The sequence below is a fragment of the Schistocerca nitens genome, chromosome 7, assembly GCF_023898315.1.
Source record: "Schistocerca nitens isolate TAMUIC-IGC-003100 chromosome 7, iqSchNite1.1, whole genome shotgun sequence".
Classification (NCBI taxonomy): Eukaryota; Metazoa; Arthropoda; class Insecta; order Orthoptera; family Acrididae; genus Schistocerca; species Schistocerca nitens.
In genome coordinates this window covers 153,841,581-153,862,891 of record NC_064620.1, presented here as the reverse complement: position 1 = coordinate 153,862,891, position 21,311 = coordinate 153,841,581, and the positions used below count along the sequence as shown (strand labels likewise).

The window sequence follows — 21,311 nt, the reverse complement described above, 5'->3', positions numbered from 1 at the left end:
TTAAAGACTGCGATGGAGCTCCGTATGCCACGGCAAACTGGCTGACACTGACGGCGGCGGTGCACAAATGCTGCGCAGCTAGCGCCATTCGACGGCCAACACCGCGGTTCCTGGTGTGTCCGCTGTGCCGTGCGTGTGATCATTGCTTGTACAGCCCTCTCGCAGTGTCCGGAGCAAGTATGGTGGGTCTGACACACCGGTGTCAATGTGTTCTTTTTTCCATTTCCAGGAGTGTATAATGATCCCATTGCTTTCTTCCGCCAACACTTTTCTGAGAATTGCTTCGGAGTAAATCTTAAACAAGAGAGGTTTAACAAGTGACGGCTGCAAAATTTAAACAAAAATTATTTACAGAAGAATGAAAAGACCTATGAAAGCCATTCTTGGGAAAAAATGGTGGAACGCGCTAGGCAATACTAACGCTATGACATGTCTTAGAAGCCAGGTCGAAGAAAGATAAAACTCCGTTCACAGCGTTTGTGGATTTAGAGAAAGATTTTGCCTGTGTTGACTGGAATACAGCTTTTCAAATCCTGTTGGAACAAAATACAAAGAGTGAAACCTTTTTTCTGGAACTTATACAGCAACTAGGTCTGCCACCTGATATGAATGGGAACCAGTAGTTGAGGAAGCTGGGAGACACTGTTATAACCGACCTCTGATGTTATTCAATCTGAACAATGCGCTTACAGTGAAGGAGAAATTTGGGAAGGGAATTAAAATCCAAGGAGAAGAAATGAAAAGTGTGAGGGTCGCCGGGGACGTAGTAATTTTACAGAGACTGCAACGGACTTCGAAGAGCTGATTAACGAAATGGATGGAGTACTAGAAAGAGATTGTAATATGAATATACAAAAAGAAAAACTAGGGCATCTGATCGAATAGATCAGACTACGCTGAAGGAATAAGTTTTGGAACTGAGACACTAAAAACAGTAGTTGAGCTTTACTGTATGGGCTGTGAAGTAAGTGACGATGGCCAAACCAGGGGAAAAGGGGGGGGGGGGGGGGGGGGGGAGATGCAGACAGTGCGTGGGAAGAAAGAGTTTTCAGAAAAACGGAATTATTTTAACATTTAACATAAATTTTGTTGTAAGACAATACGTTCTTAAGTTATTTTTGTGGAATGTAGCCTTGTACCGAAGTGAAACGGGGAATATAAACAGTTCAGACAAGAAAAAAAGAGAAGTTTTTGAAATATGGCGCTACTGATTAATGCTGAAGCTTAGTTGGGTAGATAGACTAACTAATGAAGAGGTCCATAATTGAACTGAGAGAAAAAGGAAACTTATGGCACAACCCGACTAAAGGAAAAGGAATCAAGGAATCAAGGAAAAGTCAGTTTGATGATGGTGGAAAGTGTTGGGCATAAACTGTAGATGGCGCTCAAGTAGGCAGGCCCAGTTGGATGGTTTGTAATAGTTCAAAAATGTTCAAATGTGTGTGAAATCTTATGGGACTCAACTGCTAAAGTCGTCAGTCCCTAAGCTTGCACACTACTTAACCTAAATTATCCTAAGGACAAACACACACACCCATGCCCGAGGGAGGACTCGAATCTTCGCCGGGACCAGCCGCACAATCCATGACTGCAGCGCCTAGACCGCTCGGCTAATCCCGCGCGGCTGTAAGAGTTACACAGAGGTGTTGAGCCTTGCACAGAACAGACTTAGCACGGACAGCTGCATGAAACAAATCTCCGGGCTGGAGACTACAAGCACCATCACAACAACAACTTGTACATTGCGAAGAGGAGGTTGGTATGCATTTTTGCCCATTGTCTGTCACCTTCCTACTGAAGCAGAAGAATTAAAAGATTGTATACTATCTGATTTATTACACGCAGGAAGCTCTATAAGGTGGGAACTGCAGAGCGTGCTGGAATTCCAGAACTACACATCAGCGCTGCAAATGCCCTTAAAAGGAAAACGTGTTCTCAAAGCCGTCACTCCTGGACGGTGGAGCAAGTGGAGAAAGTCATTTGGTCGAATGAGTCTTGTTTCACACGCTTTCCAATTTCTGGCCGAGTATACGTCTGGCGTACGCCATCCCAAGCCTACAATCTAGAGTGTTTACTGCCAAGAGCGACACAAGACGGGCGTTCACTGATGATATGGACAGCTATTTCGTGGTATCCGAAGGGCCCCCATGGATAATCCGCCAAGTCACATTACTACCAAGGATTGTGTGACCATTTCGGCTGATCAGGTCCATCCCAGTAGTGATGCTGTGTTCCAAGTCGATCAGGCCCCTGACCACACAGCTCGCATCGCCCAGTGCTGGTTTTGTGGCCACGAGGATGAATTGTCGTACCTCCCCTGGTCATCATACTCACCAGATTACAGTATTATTAAGCCTTTGTGGCCTACTTGGAAGAAAAGAGCGCGCTATTGCTATCCATCTTCATCATCGTTACCTGTGTCACTATTATGCAGGAAGAATCGTATAAGATTCCCCTGAAAACCATACTGGACCTATATTTATCCATTTCCAGACGACTGGAAGCTGTTTCCAATGGCAACTGTTTTTGTACACCGTATTAGATATGGTAATGTGTTGTGGTTTTGGCGTTTTCATATTTTTGCCACCGCCTGTGTATTTCAGTTCTTTGATAATAGAGCAGTTCGTTGGTTAATTATATGTTCCATATATCATTGGAACAATTTTGTATCGAAAAGTTGTGAAACGAGTCAGTTTACAGGATATGTGAACGTGATTAGTGTTAAGACTAATAAACACATCATTTTGTTCCTACTCATCAACTACAGTTAAAACAAGTTTTTTTCTTAACTAAAAATTCGTCAATGGAATAGAAGAAGTTGTCCAGCAGAAGTGGTTTTAAATTAGATGTAAGTCTACCTGTTAGACATTTTACGTTATTGGACAAATAATTAGAAATTTTTGCTACTGCATATTGAACTCCTCTCTGAGCCATCGACAGCTTTAACAATGGGTAATAAAGATCTTTTTCCCTCTAGTGTTGCAGTTACGTTCTTTCCTGGTCTCGAATTATGATGAACTTCATTAGCGAAAATATGTATTGTGATGGCGCAGTTAAAATGCGTAGCTCCTTCCTTCATGACATCCATAGGTGAACACCACGTTTTATTCTTACTGCTCGCTTTTGTACAATCAGTACTTTCTTTCCAAGTGATTATTCTGTATGATCTTATTGAGTGGGAATAAGCAAAATATGTCAGGAGGTTGACATATTTGTTTCCAAGATTAGCTATTATACGAAGAGCAAAAGTAGCTAACTTAATTGTTTGAGAAGCTCAGTGATATGCTTCTTCCAGAACAAGTTTTCATCACTATGTACACCCAAAAATTTGGAACATTCTGTTGAATATATTGTCTCCTGCTAATGTGTTTCATCAATTGTTGGTATGACTCTATTTGCTGTACAGAACTGAATGTAGCGTGTTTTTTTTTTTGTTTTTTTGTTTTCAAAATTTCGGGGAGAGCATATTTTCAGATAAACACTTTACAGTTCTTTGGAAAATATCATTTACTTACTGTTCTGTTGTTCTCTCTGTAATGGGATTAATTATAGCACTAGTATCATCTGCAAAAAGTACCAATTTTGCTTGTTAAATGTTAAATTGAAGGTCGTTCACATTTTTAAGAAGTAGGGCTGGACCCAAAATCGAAGCCTGTGAAACTATCTTTGTGATGTTACCCCAGTCACTAAAAACACCAGAGACATCATTCGTGGATTGTTGACTATCGTGTCATTAAGGCGTTCCACGTGTGTAACCGTTGGCCGTCCAGGTCGAGGTTTGTCTGTTAGGGCGAAATTCTCAGCTCGGAATCGACTAAACCATTTTTGACATGCTCGAGCCATTACTGTATCGACCCCGTATAGAGAACAAATCTTCTGTCGGCATTGTAGGCGGTTTTACCCTTACTATAGTAAAACAGCATGAGATGACGGATATGTTCCTTCTTGCATTACACAGCCTGTAAACAAACGTCCACACTGTTCCATCCAACTCCAGGCACAAACACACACTGACGTATGCAATGTCGTGTCAGGTTGTCGACATCTGCGTCGTAGGTGTGGTTAGGCAGCTGTGTTACCCCGGCAGACACGGCGGGTGAAGGGTATGCAGGCGCTATAGGTGGAACATCCCAGATGTTATTCAATCTTTATATTGAGCAAGCAGTAAAGGAAACGAAAGAAAAATTTGCAGTAGGAACTAAAATCCATGGAGAAGAAATAAAAATTTCGAGGTTTGGGACGACGTTGTAATTCTGTCAGAGACAGCAAAGGACCTGGAAGAGCAGCTAAACGGAATGGACAGTGTCTTGAAAGGAGGTTACGAGATGAACATCAACAAAAACAAAACGAAGATAGCGGAATGTAGTCGAATTGAATCAGGTGATGCTGAGGGTATTACACTAGGAAATGAGACACCTGAAGTAGTAAATTAGTTTTGCTATTTGGGGAGCAAAACAACTGATGATGGTGGAAGTAGAGAGGATATAAAATATAGACTGGCTGTGACAAGGAAAGCGTTTCCGAAGAGGAGAAATTTGTTAACATCGCGTATAGATTTAAATGTCATGAAGTCTTTTCTGAAAGTATTTGTATGGAATGTAGCCATGTATGGAAGTGAAACATGGACGATAACTAGTTTAGACAAGAAGAAAATAGAAGGTTTCGAAATGTGGTGCTACAGAAGAATGCTAAAGATTAGATGGGTAGATCACGTAACTAATGAGGAGCTCCTGAATAGAATTGGGGAGAAGAGGAATTTGTGGACAACTTGACTAGAAGAAGGGATCGGTTGGTAGGACACGTTCTGAGGCGTCAAGGGATCGCAAATTTAATTCTGGAGGTAAGCGTGTAAGGTAAAAACCATAGACGGAGACCAAGTGGTGAATACGCTAAGCAGATTCAGAAGGATGTAGGTTGCAGTAATTATTCGGAGTGGAAGAAGCTTGCACAGGATAGAGTAGCATGGCGAGCTGCATCAAACCACTCTCTGGACTGAGGACCACAACAAGGACATAGGTGGAACGCGAGAGCGAAACTAACGAACTTATGAGACAACCTAATAGTTTTAATCCTATTAGCTGCATTATTTATTTCTATCAGGACTAGCATACTTCTGGACATTTTAATGAATTTCCTTAAAATACTGCAGTATTCTTTGTAGTTCAAAAATGATTCAAATGGCTCTGAGCACTATGGGACTTAACAGCTGAGGTCATCAGTCACCTAGAACTTAGAACTACTTAAACCTAAATAACCTAAGGACATCACACACATCCATACCCGAGGCAGGATTCGAACCTGCGACCGTAGCGGTCGCGCGGTTCCAGACTGTAGCGCCTAGAACCGCTCGGCTACTCCGGCCGGCTATTCTTTGTAGTATGCAATTAATGTCAGATCTTGACTTACTCAGATCCTTACAGAAAATTTTCCTCTTTCTCTCACATGATATTTTAATTCCCTTATTTATCCACAACTTACTTGTTTGTCTCATGGATCTTTTTGATAATTTTTTAGGAAAGCAACTTTCAAACATTGACGCAGATTTAGTGTGTAATGCCGTCAGCAAGTAAGTGAGTGGCAGCCAGTGAGTGAGTGTGGTTGGCGCAGGCTTCCTGTACGTGGGCACGGACGACGCGCCGGGCAACATGGGCCTGCTGGACATGACGACGGCGCTCAGCTGGGTGCAGCAGAACATCGCCAGCTTCGGCGGCGACCCCGGCCGCGTCACCATCTCCGGGGGCAGCGCGGGGGCGGCCGCCGTCGAACTGCTCGCCTACAGCCCTATCGCCTCGCGTAAGTCTCCCTCTCCACCTGTTCCGTCCTAACGTATACCACAGCTAGAGGCCTGCGTCGAATCAGATGTATAAGCGGACATCCGCACTAGTAACTACAAGGGGCGTTCAATAAGTAGTGCAAAACATTTTTTTCTGAAAGCAGTTTATTCTGGATTCCAGTACACCATATTATTCCGCACTCATTTGGCTACAAAACCCTATTTTACAACAAAACCTCCGTTCAGTGCGACGGCCTGACGCCGCCTTACTGGGAGGCCCTGTACGCCCGCATGGCACCACTCTACTGGCCGACGTCGGAGCCAACGTCTACATCTACATCTACATTTATACTCCGCAAGCCGCCCAACGGTGTGTGGCGGAGGGCACTTTACGTGCCACTGTCATTACCTCCCTTTCCTGTTCCAGTCGCGTATGGTTCGCGGGAAGAACGACTGTCTGAAAGCCTCCGTGCGCGCTCTAATCTCTCTAATTTTACATTCGTGATCTCCTCGGGAGGTATAAGTAGGGAGAAGCAATATATTCGATACCTCATCCAGAAACGCACCCTCTCGAAACCTGGCGAGCAAGCTAAACCGCGATGCAGAGCGCCTCTCTTGCAGAGTCTGCCACTTGAGTGTATTAAACATCTCCGTAACGCTATCACGGTTACCAAATAACCCTGTGACGAAACGCGCCGCTCTTCTTTGGATCTTCTCTATCTCCTCCGTCAACCCGATCTGGTACGGATCCCACACTGATGAGCAATACTCAAGTATAGGTCGAACGAGTGTTTTGTAAGCCACCTCCTTTGTTGATAGACTACATTTTCTAAGCACTCTCCCAATGAATCTCAACCTGGTACCCGCCTTACCAACAATTAATTTTATATGATCATTCCACTTCAAATCGTTCCGCACGCATACTCCCAGATATTTTACAGAAGTAACTGCTACCAGTGTTTGTTCCGCTATCATATAATCATACAATAAAGGATCCTTCTTTCTGTGTATTCGCAATACATTACATTTGTCTATGTTAAGGGACAGTTGCCACTCCCTGCACCAAGTGCCTATCCGCTGCAGATCTTCCTGCATTTCGCTACAATTTTCTAACGCTGCAACTTCTCTGTATACTACAGCATCATCCGCGAAAAGCCGCATGGAACTTCCGACACTATCTACTAGGTCATTTATATATATTGTGAAAAGCAATGGTCCCATAACCCTCCCCTGTGGCACGCCAGAGGTTACTTTAACGTCTGCAGACGTCTCTCCATTGATAACAACATGCTGTGTTCTGTTTGCTAAAAACTCTTCAATCCAGCCACACAGCTGGTCTGATATACCGTAGGCTCTTACTTTGTTTATCAGGCGACAGTGCGGAACTGTATAACCCTCCCCCCCCCCCCCCCCCCCGACCAATCACCCACGTACTGCTTCCAGAGGAGTGCATCCTTCATGGGGCCAAACAGATGGAAGTTGGAAGGACTGTAGGGTGGATGACCAAGAACAGTCCAGTGAAGCTTTGCGAACTCCTCTTGGGTGCGCAAAACTGTATGAGGCCTTGAGTTGTCATGGTGAAGGAGAATTTCTTTTGCGTTTTTGTGGCGACAGACCTGTTGAATTCTTTTAGCCAATTTCCTGAGGATTTGTATGTTTCTTATGTTTTAGGGCGCAAAAACAACTAGGATCATACTCTGTTAAAACTGTGAAACACGAAGACATGGAGAGGAGTTAAAAACGACTATACGTCAACCCCAGTCGACGGAAGATAATACAGCTAAAAACAGGGATCTGGAGAATCGTCTACAAAATGCGCCGTAGAGAAACCGGGGCCCAGACTAAAAATTAAATGGCCTTCGCCACAGCGCAATACACATCAGATTTGATTATTGCGCCATGAGGGAGGACATCAAACAATAACTTGTAACCTCCCCCTTAGTAATCGGCCTGTCCTGCTTGCGATATAAAATATGACCGTGGATCTGGTGTATGCCTAATGGATTTTTTTCTAATCGGATAAGGCTATCTTTCCCGAAGAAATAATACCGATAAGTAGGAGGAAAGTGTACAACAGACTCTTCTGATGGAAAAGTCTACCAAAAATAAAAAGTAATTAAACCAAACAGGGTTGTAATTTGGAAAAATGAAAGTTATTTTGTGCATTCACTCACGAACAACACTGGACAGAAAAGGGGTACAACTGATCATAAATCCAAAAGTTACACTAATGAACGAAAAGGAAATAATTAACGGTCGCCAGCTCACTATGGCAATTTACATCCAAAATCCTGTACAAGATGATGGGAAAGAAAAACATGTATTATTAAACACTGACGTGGCAACTGAAGGTTGTCATTTTTTAACAATAATTTTAAGTGAGTATGTAATGATAAAGAAAACTGAGAAGTCACTCTTACGTTATGTTTGTCATGAAATTTTGAAAAAAAGACAATCGAATAATGATTTGAAAATATGCAATTAAATTGCCTCAATGTAACGTCATCAAAGAAGTTTAGAAAAAATGAGCAAGCACTTTTTACTTTGCAGTTACTAATTTTGCAAATTGAATTTCAAATTATTGTCTGAACAGCTGAGCCTTTTTTTTTACTTACTTGCACAAAAATAAATAATAGATTACGTACCAAATCAAACAGCTATGTGGTCCAAGCTATGTATGAAATAAATAAAGCTTCCGCACTCTTAATTTGTGCATTTCCTTAGATTTGGATTTTTCCGGTGATTGATTCTCAAATTTGAAAAATGAAATTGCTTTAGATTACTCATATACTGAAACCTCTGTTGTACAACAGTTTATTGAAAGTAGACTGAGGCAAAATTTCTTAAAAGTGAAATTATTCATTAATAAACTGGCTGTAACTATTCAATTTGTTTCTTATGATACTCGGTTAGCATATAAGGAAAAAAAGGAACAAGGATCCTGCTTGGTAACAATGTCTGAGGACAATGAGGACACAATCGTCCTGAGTTTAACTGATTATTATTTAAATAAATTTTATCAATCAAATCACATTCAGTTGTGCTGCTGTGTTAGCCGTTAATACTTTCTACCAATGAACAGTCTTACTTCAGCACTGTGCATAAGACGAAACTCGGAGCTGACGACGAATCTGTGTTGCTGGAACCGCTGCTGTTGTTGAAGACGGTAGCATCGTGTGGAGCCACGGCTAATTACAGGAACGGGCAACCGTACTTATGACAGCCTCTTCCCCCGTCCACTGTCCTTACTCCTGTTACTAAACATCTGGCCGGCGCGCATACATGATGCGGCCAAATGGTACTCTCTACTGCGAGAGCGTTAAGACCACACTCCCGCTTCCGCACACTACAAGCGCTGGAACCCATCTCTCTCTCTCTCCACGCGCTCCATGCAGCAACAAACTACACAAAGATTTTACAACGCACAAGCACTGCTATTATCGTCGCTAGTCGATGCAAATAACAATTCCTTTGGCTTTTACCCAGAGCTTATAAGTTTCACAGGAAGACACAGATAAATATAATGTAATGTCAACAGACTTCTACCTAAATTTATACATACAGTGAAGCAACATCCTTACTTATTAAAAGAAAGCATTTAAATTACAAATATTTGCATACAATCCAGCAAAAAAAAAATTATATATCGGTAGCAGGTGCCATGCATTCTGCATTTTCGGTGTTACAAACTCCTTCAGAGTCCCAGGAGACATTCACAATGACTGTATCGGCTGAGGATGCGACTTTTCTTCGGAGAAGAGGTGGTGTGCCGCCATTCAGCGTATTGCTGTTTTCTTTCCAGGTCTATGTGCTGAACCCATGTTTCACCGCCTTTTACGATGCTCAACGAAAAAATTATCACGATGAGCCTCGTAACGTGTAAGCAGTCCACACAGATGGCCGTTCGCTGCTCTTTAGGGTCTTCTGTTAGACGGCGAGGAAACCAACGGGGCACACACCTTCGAGTAGGTCCGCAGCTCGTGGTCCACTGGCTAGCGTTGCTGCCCCTGGATCACAGGGTCCCGGGCTCGATTCTCGGCCACGTTGGGGATTCCCTCTGCCCTGGGACTGAGCGTTGTGTTGTCCTCATCATCTCATCATCGTCATCATTCGTGACGGTGGCTAGATTGGATTGTGAAAAAATTGAACTGTGTAAAAATTGGGACATTGTACGGCCGCTGATGATCGCGCAGTTGAGCCCCCCCCCCCCCCCCCCCCAAACCAAACATCATCATCACCTTTGAGTAGAGGACGGGTGTGTCAACAGTACCAATAGAGACGTTCAGTTGAGCAGCGATATGTTTAATTGTCATCTGTCAATCGCAACGAATGAGTATGTCCGCACGTTCCAACACTTCAGGATTCACAGCTGTGGGCGGCCGTCCGGCACTCGGGAGATCGGACAGGTTTTCCCGACCCTGTTATGATGATGACAGACGCCTCAGCCAACGACTTACCGTGCTTTTTTCCACTGCCACGTCTCCGCGTAAATTATGCAAGCGCCTAAAAATATGTGCGTTTTCCGCCAAAAGAAGTTCAATGACAGCTCTCTGCTTTGAAAGCACCTCCTCTTACAAATGTAATTGTGAAAGCTACATATGGCTCCGTCACGTGTAGGAACTTCATGAAACTGTAGAACCTGAAGCCGGAATATTCCACAGTGTCGCACAATAAGTTCTACATATCTTCAACCGAAATTGGCCGAGCAGAAAAAGTGTTGAAATACTAAATGAACGCTCTTCATACTTGGTCGATGAAAAGCTGCATCGATGCAGCTATCTACAGATATATTTGCGGATGTTCACAATAATGTGTACTTTGTAGTTAAAAGTTACTATTGTCGTCTATTTTCGATCGATAATATTAATTATTATTGTCCTGAGTCATTATTATTGAGGATTTGTCGTCCAGCATAACGTTTTGGGTCCTATTAACTCAACTATTCCTCTATGCAATAACATACTTGCTTCGGATACTCCGTGTGATCTTATATTGTTTAGTATTTGACAATGCGGTGCAGAGTCAAATGCTTTAAGGCCATCTAGGAAGAGGCAGCCTACCTGTTCAACTTGTGAGTCACCGTTGCTACCTCTTGACATTCACAAGAACAAATACAACCTCTATGCGTTAATCACCTCTGGGCTCGAAAATGAGTTTGACGGTTAGCGGTTTTTGAAGGAGCGTCAGCGCGGCAGACAAGCGTTAAAGTGAAACCTACAGACGTGTCGAGAGCCAACAGTTGGTCGGAGGAAGTATTTGAATGAAAGCCAAGTAGTGCTCTGAATTTTACGGCTGCCTTTCGGAAGAGCATTGCACAGTAATCCGCAAGTAGGAATGCCGTCCAGTTCGCGAAAGTTGAAGTTTTATTCGAATCTTTTTTGTCATGATTACGTTACTATATTTCAATCATTCCTTTCGACAAAGTATACAATAAACTAATAGTGGCACCTCAGTCAGCTGTGCTTAATGTGCAGGCCTTTTTTATGCACATGTGTTCAAGATACCTTCGTGAAAATGGGAATGACCTACGCATTTTCCAGTTGTTTTGGGTGCATCGTCGCACCAGCGACCTGCGATAAAATTTTGCTAGATTTAGAGCAAAGACTTTCCCATAATCTATATAGATACGTACCGGTATCCTATCACACACCTTTCCCCTGTTGAGCGATCTTCTACGTCCTTCGTTGATGTGATGACTGGAACTTCACTTTTCATGGCCGCCTTAGCATGTAAATCATCAACTTCTCTCCTTCCTCCGATACAGATTTTCTGCATACTTCTTTCTCCGGCCAGTATTTCTAATATTGCCTCACTTTACATTGCATCTCTTCATTTAATTTATATGATTCACAAGTAGCTCCACAGTCTGATTTTCAAACGCTCATGTCACAATTTCATACGACGCTCCACACTACGAATTTTTCTTCAGTTTCGTCTGGTAGTTTGTTTTTATTCTATGTATATTGCACAAATTAGGAAGGCTGGGCTCAAAAGTGTAGCAGGTCTGTCGATAAACGCATAAATCGACGTGCAAGACTACCTTTCGATTTACTTATTATACAGTCGCAAAAAAGGTATCAGATTATATAGATAGTAGAAACGAAAGGTTTTCGCGTCGTGTCTAGTAGTAACTTTTTTTATTTTTATGAAAACACGTCGTGGAAATGGTGCGCCTACTAAGATCTCTATTCCAGCAACCGTAATTGTTAATACGTAGTCAATCATACCGTTTAATCTTATCAATGTTCTCCTTCCATTCGGAGATAATCCATGTCTCTAGACTGTAATTAAAAAAAATATACTCAATTTCTAGTTACGATCTCACGACACAACTGCCAAGCTTTAACTTCCGTAATTATTTCACTGTTCTTACCACCCGTATATGTAAGTCTGCAGGCAAAATTCAGTTCTTTTAATCATTCCAGATAGCATTAGCGTTTCTGGTGATTACTGGACATTATATGCAATTTTACATATCTATTCGGAATACTTTACGAACATTTTTATGATACCAAATTACTTTTATAACAAATATTTCATTTAATGGAAAGACACTGAATTTCGATCAATGACTCATTGCCGTTAATTATTAGATTTTTATTAGTATCGTTTTGTCTGTTTTTAATAAGCTGTTAATAACTTGTGGTTGATCGTGATTATTATTATTGTTTGAAGGAAGACATCTTGGTATTCCAAAGTCACTGTAATTTATTTAATATATTGTAAAGTTTCGAAATTTCAGTTTACTCTGAGCTGACAAAAGTCATGGGTTGGCGGTATTCACATATACAAATGGCAGTAGCATCGCGTAACGTGGTATATAATGGTAGTGCATCGGCGGAGCTGCAGTTCGTACTAAGGTGAGACATGTGAAAAGATTTCCGATATGATTACGGCTGCACGATGGCAATTAATACACTTTGAACGCGGAATGGGAGTTAGATGCATGAGTCATTCCATTTCGAAAATCGTAGGGAATTCAATATTATGAGATCCACAATGTCAAGAATGTGCCGAGAATACCAAATTTCAGGCAATACCTCTTATCACGGACAACGCTGTGGCCGACTGACTTCACTTATGCAGTGGCGTTTGCATAGTGTTCTCAGTGTTAACAGACAAGCAACACTGTGTGCAATAACCGTTGAAATCGGTGTGCGACGTACGACGAACGTATCCGTTACGACGGTGCAACGAACTTTTGCATTAATGGGCTGTGGTAGCAGACGATCGATGCGAGTGCAGCATGAAATTGCTGCAGCGTCTGTTCTGGTGTCATCACTTAATCAGTTGGATCCTAGACCACAGAAAAACCGTGGCCCAGTCGTATGAGTCCCGCAAAATATATCTATTTAAAACAGCAGATAAAAATTCGCTAGATACCTTCCTAAGAGAGAGTCTCCATTCCCTCCAAGCTAATTGTTGTGTACATAGTTCAGCGTAGTCGGCGCGCACACAACTTTCCCACTAAAGAGCGCCCCGCTAAGCACAATAGCGCAGGCGCAGCGCTCGTCCGTCTGAGCACTACGAGATGGCGCTGTCTTAGAGACGGATCAAATTCTGCTTCCGCCGATCCGCGTATTAATATGTAACGCAGCCAATGAGATTGCTGCTAATGTAGAACCTTTCTCCTCGCGGATCACACTCGCGCAGTTATACCTGAACGCTCGAGGTATTATAACGAGTGTACAGACCTCCGATTAGTCAGTCTGCATTAATCTGTACCAGTCTATAGTCAAGTTTCAGTCTGCGCCTAATAAGATTATCATATTCCTGTGCATAGCCATGAAGAGAAATGTATAGACACTTTGTCACGTATCAGAGATATGTGAGAATAAGATTAACGTACCGAGACTAAAGGAACTTCAAATTGTCAATTGTAAAAAGCATCCAGAATCAAGATACGTAATATCTATGCTTTTTATTATTTTAATAAATGTGTGTGAAAATTAATCAAGTTCTGTTTAAAGTTGGTCACCGTCAATCTGTTACTCTAAGCGTGCAAGTGGCATTTCTATCGTCTGACGTAACGGCAGAAGGTAAACACGCCACGATAAGACCACAAGACATATTGCTGACACTCGCCTACTTCGTTAGAGCGACAAGTCAAATAATCTGATGGTGTGTGTACCGAAGGTCTTACTGTACGCACACCACACTAATTATGTAAGTGTAGACCAGATATGACTCAAATTCAAAGTTACAGTATCGACAGCAATAGATAGATTCACACCGCCTAAGTTAATAAGAGACGGGACAGATCCACCATGGTACACAAAACACGTCAGAACACTGTTGCAGAAGCAACGAAAAAAGTATGCCAAATCCAGAAGAACGCAAAATCCCCAAGACTTGCTAAGTTTCACGGAAGCTCGAAATTTAGTGCGGACGTCAATGCGAGATGCTTTTAATAGTTTCCACAACGAAACATTGTCTCAAAATATGGTAGAAAACCCAAAGAGATTCTGGTCGTATGTAAAGTACACCAGTGGCAAAAAACAGTCAATACTGTCACTGCGGGATAGCGATGGAAATGTTACCGATGACGGTGCCACTAAAGTGGAGTTACTAAATACAGTTTTCGGTAATTCCTTCATGAAAGAAGACAAAGTAAATATTCCAGAATTTTAAACCAGAACAGCTGTTAGCATGAGTGACATAAAAGTAGATACCTTAGGTGTTGCAAAACAACTCAAATTACTTAAGAAAGGCAAGTCTTCTGGTCCAGATGGTATACCAATCAGGTTCCTTTCAGAGTATGCAGACATAATAGCGCCTTTCTTAGCAATCATACACAACCGCCCACTTAACGAAAGGTCTGTTCCTAAAGACTGGAAAGTAGCACAGGTCACACCAATATTCAAGAAAGGGAATAGGAGTAACCCATTGAATTACAGACCCATATCACTGACCTCAATTTGCAGCAGGACTTTGGAGAATATACTGCACTCGAACATTATGAATCACCTTGAAGAAAATGACTTATTGATACATAACCAACACGGATTCAGAAAATATCGTTCTTGTGCAACACAGCTAGCTCTTTATTCCCATGAAGTAATGAGTGCTGTCGACAAGGGATCTCAGATCGATTCCATATTCCTAGATTTCCAGAAGGCTTTTGATACCGTTCCTCACAAGCGACTATTAATCAAATTGCTTGCATATGGAGTATCGTGTCAGTTGTGAGACTGGATTCGTGATTTCCTGTCAGAGAGGTCACAGTGCGTAGTGATAGACGGTAAATCATCGAGTAGGACAGAAGTGATATCTGGCGTTCCGCAAGGTAGAGTGTCATAGGCCCTCTGCTGTTCCTGATTTGCATAAATGATCTAGGTGATAATCTGAGCAGCCCCCTTAGATTGTTTGCAGATGACGCTGTAATTTACCGTCTAGTAAAATCTTCAGACAATCAATTCCAATTACAAAATGATCTTGAGAGAATTTCTGTATGGTGCTAAAAGTGGCAATTGGCACTACACAAAGAGAAGTGCGAGGTCATCCACATGGGTACTAAAAGAAATCCGATAAAATTTGGGTATACGATAAATCGCACAAATCCAAGGGCTGTCAATTCGACTAAATACCTAGGAATTACAATTGCGAGCAACTTAAATTGGAAAGACCACATAGATAATATCGTTGGGAAGGCGAAACAAAGACTGCGCTTTGTTGCCAGAACACTTAGAAGATGCGACAAATCCACTAAAGAGAAAGCCTACATTACCCTTGTCCGTCCTCTGCTGGAATATTGCTGCGCGGTGTGGGATCCTTACCAGGTAGGGTTGAGGGGACGACATCGAAAAAGTGTAAAGAAGGAAGCTCGTTTCGTGTTATCGCGCAATAGGGGTGATGGTGTCACTGATATGATACACGAGTTGGGGTGGTAGCTACTAAAACAAAGGGGGTTTTCTTCGCGGTGAGATCTATTTACGAATTTCCAATCACCAACTTTCTCTTCCGAATGCGAAAATATTTTGTTGACACCCACCTACGTAGGGAGAAATGATCATCATAATAAAATAAGAGAAATCAGAGCTCGAACGGAAAGATTTAGGTGTTCCTTTTTCCCACGCGCCATTCGAGAGGGGAATGGTAGAGAAGTAGTATGAAAATGGTTCGATGAACCCTCTGCCAGACACTTAAGTGTGAATTGCAGAGTAGCCATGTAGATGTAGATTTCAGTTGGTAAGAGTTGAGGGCAGGGTTCGAGTGTGAGGCAAACACCACGAAGCCATGGATCCAAGTTGTCAATAAGGTATTGTGCAAGCTGGTGGTGACTCCATGATGGTATAGGCTGTGTTTACATGTAATGGACTCCATCCTCTGGTCTAAGTTAACCGATCATTGACTGGAAATTGTTATGTTCGGCCACTTGCATACCATTTACTGCCATTTATTTTATTAGTGACAGTCACTGGAGCACAACTGTCCGCGATTGGTTTGAGGAACATTCTGAACAATTCGAGCGAATGATTTGGCTAGCCAAGTAGCCAAACATGAATACCATATAACACCAATGTGATATAATCATGTCAGTTGGTGCACAAATTCCTGCACCGGAAAGACTTTTGCAGTTACGGAAAGGTTATGGAAGCAGAATGGCTCAGTATTTCAGCAGGAGTTTCCAACGACTTGTTGAGTCCAGACACGTCGAATTGCTGCACTACGCCGGGAAAAGGGAGGTCCGACACAGTATTTGGAGGTATCCCACGAGTTTTGTCACATTAGCGTAAAGATATTTAGCAAGATAAGTGAGTTATTGCATAGTATCTTTGTTCTCCGTGTGCTGATTACCTTTGCAAGTCTGCAGCGAGATTCCCAGTACGTACATTACCCCTGTGGCGCGCTGCCCGCAGAGCTGTTCCACCAAGTGCTGCCGATGAGCGGGTCGGCGCACGCGGCGTGGGCCATGGAGAAGCCCGAGGACGCCATCAGGGCGGCGAAGAACATCGCGCGCCTCGCGGGCTGCAACTCGACCAGACCCGAGGAGATGGTCGGCTGTCTGCGCTCCGTCCCCATCGCAAATCTCTCCGATATTTACATGGAACACGCAGCAAGTATTTATTCTAACTTTCATTTCTATGGTCTTCTTTTCGGAAAAAAGATAACGTGAGAAGCTTTTAGATTTTTGTGGAAACGTTTTGCACGTAAAACAGCTTTAAAGTAGCTAGTACTCCATAAAAGTGGGGCTATTACCAGTGTTCACGAATTATGAAGATAAATTGTCTCGTACAACCAGCTGATTGATTCATGCGTAGCACTAGGCAACTGCTGGTCTTGTATGCATATCTGTATAGTATGAGAAAGTGGGAGTTCTTAAGAGCAGCCGGCCGGAGTGGCCGAGCGGTTCTAGGGGCTACAGTCTGGAACCGCACGATCGCTACGGTCGCAGGTTCGAATCCAGCCTCGGGCATGGATGTGTGTGATGTCCTTAGGTTAGTTAGGTTTAAATAGTTCTAAGTTCTAGGGGACTGATGACCACAGCAGTTAAGTCCCATAGTGCTCAGAGCCATTTTTCTTAAGAGCAATGCCACGTATGTACACGCCATTTTAAAACGGTTTTGGTAGTATCACAGTGAAGGAGTTCGTAGTCGCAGGTGGTAACATAACATAAAATACACTGGCTGAAAAAAGGAGGAGACGAAACGGAATGAAACTTCAGACGTTGAGAGGGTGTGTGATGTTATTTCAGTGATCACAAAATCGAAGTCAAATTCACACAGAACTTGGCAGTATGATTGATCAGTACTACGTTGCTCGCCCTCTGGCCTGCACTGATTCGTTTGGGAAAGGTGTCACGAAGCCACTGTATCCTCTCTTGAGGTAAGCTGACCCACAACTGCTGTAGCTGTTCCTCGAAGTCCTGGACGCTGGCACTGCGACAGAGTGAACATCCGAGCTGGTTGCCCGCGTGTTGACCGAGCAAGGTGGCGCTGTGGTCAGCACGCTGGACTCGCACTGGGAGGACAAGAGTTCAAACCCACGCCTGCCCATCCTGGTTTAGGTTTTCAGTTATTTCCCTAAATCGCTTCAGGCAAATGCCGAGATGGTTCTTCCCCATGCTTCCCTAATCCGAACTTCTGCTCCGTCTGTAATGACCTCATTGTCGACAGGACATTAAAGACTAATCTCCTCCTTTTCCACCTGCGTTCTATTGGGGACAGGTCTACGGATCCCTCCCGCCACGGGAATACCTCAACATCACGCAGACAATTCATAGAGACACGTGCCACATATGAACGAGCATTGTCCTGTTGGAAAATGGCATCACGATACTTTCACATGAGAGGTAATATTATACGAGAGGATGCACCATGTCCATGATGTACCATTGTGCTGTCAGAGTTCCCTCAATCGTTATCAGCTCTGACCTGAAGACATTTCTGATTGCATCCCATGTCATGACAGCAGGACTAACATTGCTATGTCTCTGCAAAGCATTGGAAGAATGGGACCTACCCTGAGCCCTGACATTCTCACTGACAATGGTCGTCCAGGGAAATGCAGAATGACGATTCGTAGTTCGTAGCTAAACACAGTGCAACTCCATTCGTCAGCAGACCATGCTTCCCGGTCAAGGCAGGACACCAAACGCAGCCGTTTGTTTTGTTGTGTTAACGACAGCCTACGTGTGGGGTGGTAATTCCCTACTCTGGCTGCTGCCTGTCTGTAACCAGCGGGGTAGAATGACACTGAATGTTTCAGGGAATCCATTACTTGTTAACGGATGACAGAAGCTGATGTGATAGGGTTATGATGTGTGTGCTACACAATGCAGTGGTTCTCCCTTGTTAGGGTCAGCTGTGGTCCATTGGAACCTTCACGACGAGTAAGATGGCCGGTAGACAGTCGGTAGGGCACATGGGGAGAGCACCGGAGAGTAGTGGGGGTTGCAGGCAGGCGCTGTAGGGGAAATGCTGAGCCCTGGAGGGGCTCACACTTTTTGTAAATATTGAGTGCAGCCACTCCCCACCCAGACTTGCATGGTGGTCATTCTAAAAGATCTACTGTCGCCTCTGCTTAGGTTAGTATCTAAAAACAAATCTGCTGAAAAAGCAACAATGATATTCTAGTCACGTTTGCAGCCAGGTCATGCAATCATATACACCTAACACTATCACGATCCATCTGGCCATGAGCCTCACGTGAGAGCGCTGTTGGCTAGAAGTGATCGATGCCATCAATGGCAGTCATTTCTTTTATGCTGGGGAAGACCAGCACAACAGCGTATGAGCCAGAAATCGACGTTGCTGCCCTCTAGCGCAAGTGATAGCAAAAACGGTGAATGGTTATCGAGAACCACTGCCGATACATTCGATCGTTGTTTTGTCAGATAAAACAGGGTTTCAAATCTTACTTAAAGCGTAACTCTTGTCTCTATTTACCAAAGTATCGGAGTCCTGCGGATGTTCGAAATGAGGGCTTACTCCATCTCAGACGCAGAAGGCTTGACACAAGAGATGCAACACGTCAAGCACGTGTTAGTGCAAAATGGCTACATAGAGAAACAGATCCTTCGTGCCTTCGAGATTTGACCCTCGCCGGAAACAGTACAAGATGCGTGTAGATCAGCGGCTTTCTTACCATATGCTGCGGGAATATCTTCAGGAGAGAACTGAGTTTAGGATGATATAATACCAAAATTTATTTCGTTCGCCAGCCAATATTAGAGCCCTCCTTGGCTCAGTAAAAGATGACCTAGGATTGAGGAAGCCCGACGTTTACAAGAATCTTGCCATTGTGTGAAAACGTATATTAGCTAAAGCATTCGCATCATTCACGACAGATGTACTGAGTACTATCGCCATACATGATTAATGCAGCCTGACAAATATGTGAAATACGTAGTGGTGGAACACTCTCTTAACCAGGGGTGTGGAATGTTTTATGATGCGTCTAGTTATTGGGACAGTTTTAATGGAAGCAGCTGAGACTCTTGGCATATAACATTATAAATAGAGACGAGGCAGCACCGTCGGTTTCTGGCGCCCACGCTGTTTGCTCTTCCACTGCAAATAATAGTGCCCACTTTCATAGTAGCCGGCCGGAGTGGCCGTGCGGTTCTAGGCGCTACAGTCTGGAGCCGAGCGACCGCTACGGTCGCAGGTTCGAATCCTGCGTCGGCCATGGATGTGTGTAATGTCTTTAGGTTAGTTAGGTTTAAGTAGTTCAAAAGTTCTAGGCGACAGATGACCTCCGAAGTTAAGTCGCATAGTGCTCATAACCATCTGAACTTCCATAGTATCAAATCAGTTCCGTCGATATCAGCAAACAGCTACTTCTCAGCGAGGTAGATCCTCAATTGGCCTCACGAGCGCTGAGTGCGCCCTGCTTGCCAACAGCACTCGGAAGACCCAGACGGTGACCCATCCAAGTGCTAGCCAAGCCCGACAGCGCTTAACTTCGGTGATCTGACGGGAACCGGTGTTACTACTGTGGCAAGGTCATTGGCTTCTTCATCATCAAGAGCTCTTCAAATCTCGCCATATTGCAAATTACGTCTAGCACTTCCTTCTGCATATTCAGTCGAGAACTATATTTCGTGATGATGACTCCCAATGCTGAAAAACGACCTCACGTAAGTAGGATGTTGCAAATGGTATCAAAACTCGTAGGGTCTTGTTTCATCTGCATCTACATATACGTGAACCGAGCGGGGTGGCGCAGTGGTTAGACACTGGACTCGCATTCGGGAGGACGACGGTTCAATCCCGCGTCCGGCCATCCTGATTTAGGTTTTCCGTGATTTCCCTAAATCACTCCAGGCAAATGCCGGGATGGTTCCTCTGAAAGGGCACGGCCGACTTCCTTCCCCATCCTTCCCTAATCCGATGAGACCGGTGACCACGCTGTCTGGTCTCCTTCCCCACAACCAACCAACCAACCTACATATACGTGATTACTCTGCTATTCACAGTAAAGTGCTGGCAGAGGGTTCGCCGGCCGGTGTGGCCGTGCGGTTAAAGGCGCTTCAGTCTGGAACCGCGTGACCGCTACGGTCGCAGGTTCGAATCCTGCCTCGGGCATGGATGTGTGTGATGTCCTTAGGTTAGTTAGGTTTAATTAGTTCTAAGTTCTAGGCGACTGATGACCTCAGAAGTTGAGTCGCATAGTGCTCAGAGCCTTTTGAACCATTTTTGAGCAGAGGGTTCAATGAACCACCTTCATGCTGTCTCTCTACCGTTCCACTATCGAACGGTGCGCGGGCAAAACGAACACTTAAATATTTCTTTGCGAGCCCTGATTTCTCTTATTTTTATCGTGATGATCATTTCTCCCTATGTAGCTGGGTGCCAACAGAATGTTTCGCAATTGGAGGAGAAAACTGGTGATTGAAATTTCATGAGAAGATCCCGTCGCAACGACGTCTTTGTTTTAATGATCGCCACTCCAATTCACCTATCATGTCTGGGGCACTATCTCCCCTATTTCTCGATAATACAAAACGAGCTGCCCTTCTTTGTACTTTTTCGATGTCATACGTCAGTCCCACCCGATGCGGATCCCACACCGCACGTCAGTACCCCAGAACAGG

General features: G+C 43.7%; 1 protein-coding gene and 1 pseudogene across 1 annotated transcript in view; one reads left to right on the top strand and one right to left on the bottom strand.

Moving 5' to 3' along the window:
- The window catches only part of LOC126194891 (cholinesterase 1-like), a 348,159-nt gene that overhangs the window by 270,497 nt on the left and 56,351 nt on the right, over positions 1-21,311 (top strand). Inside the window, exons 5-6 of the mRNA XM_049933240.1 lie at positions 5,608-5,793; positions 16,633-16,829. Coding sequence (XP_049789197.1) covers positions 5,608-5,793; positions 16,633-16,829 — 383 coding nt within the window. The remainder of the gene's footprint in view (positions 1-5,607; positions 5,794-16,632; positions 16,830-21,311) is intronic.
- Positions 20,110-20,228, bottom strand: LOC126196829 (5S ribosomal RNA; annotated as a pseudogene).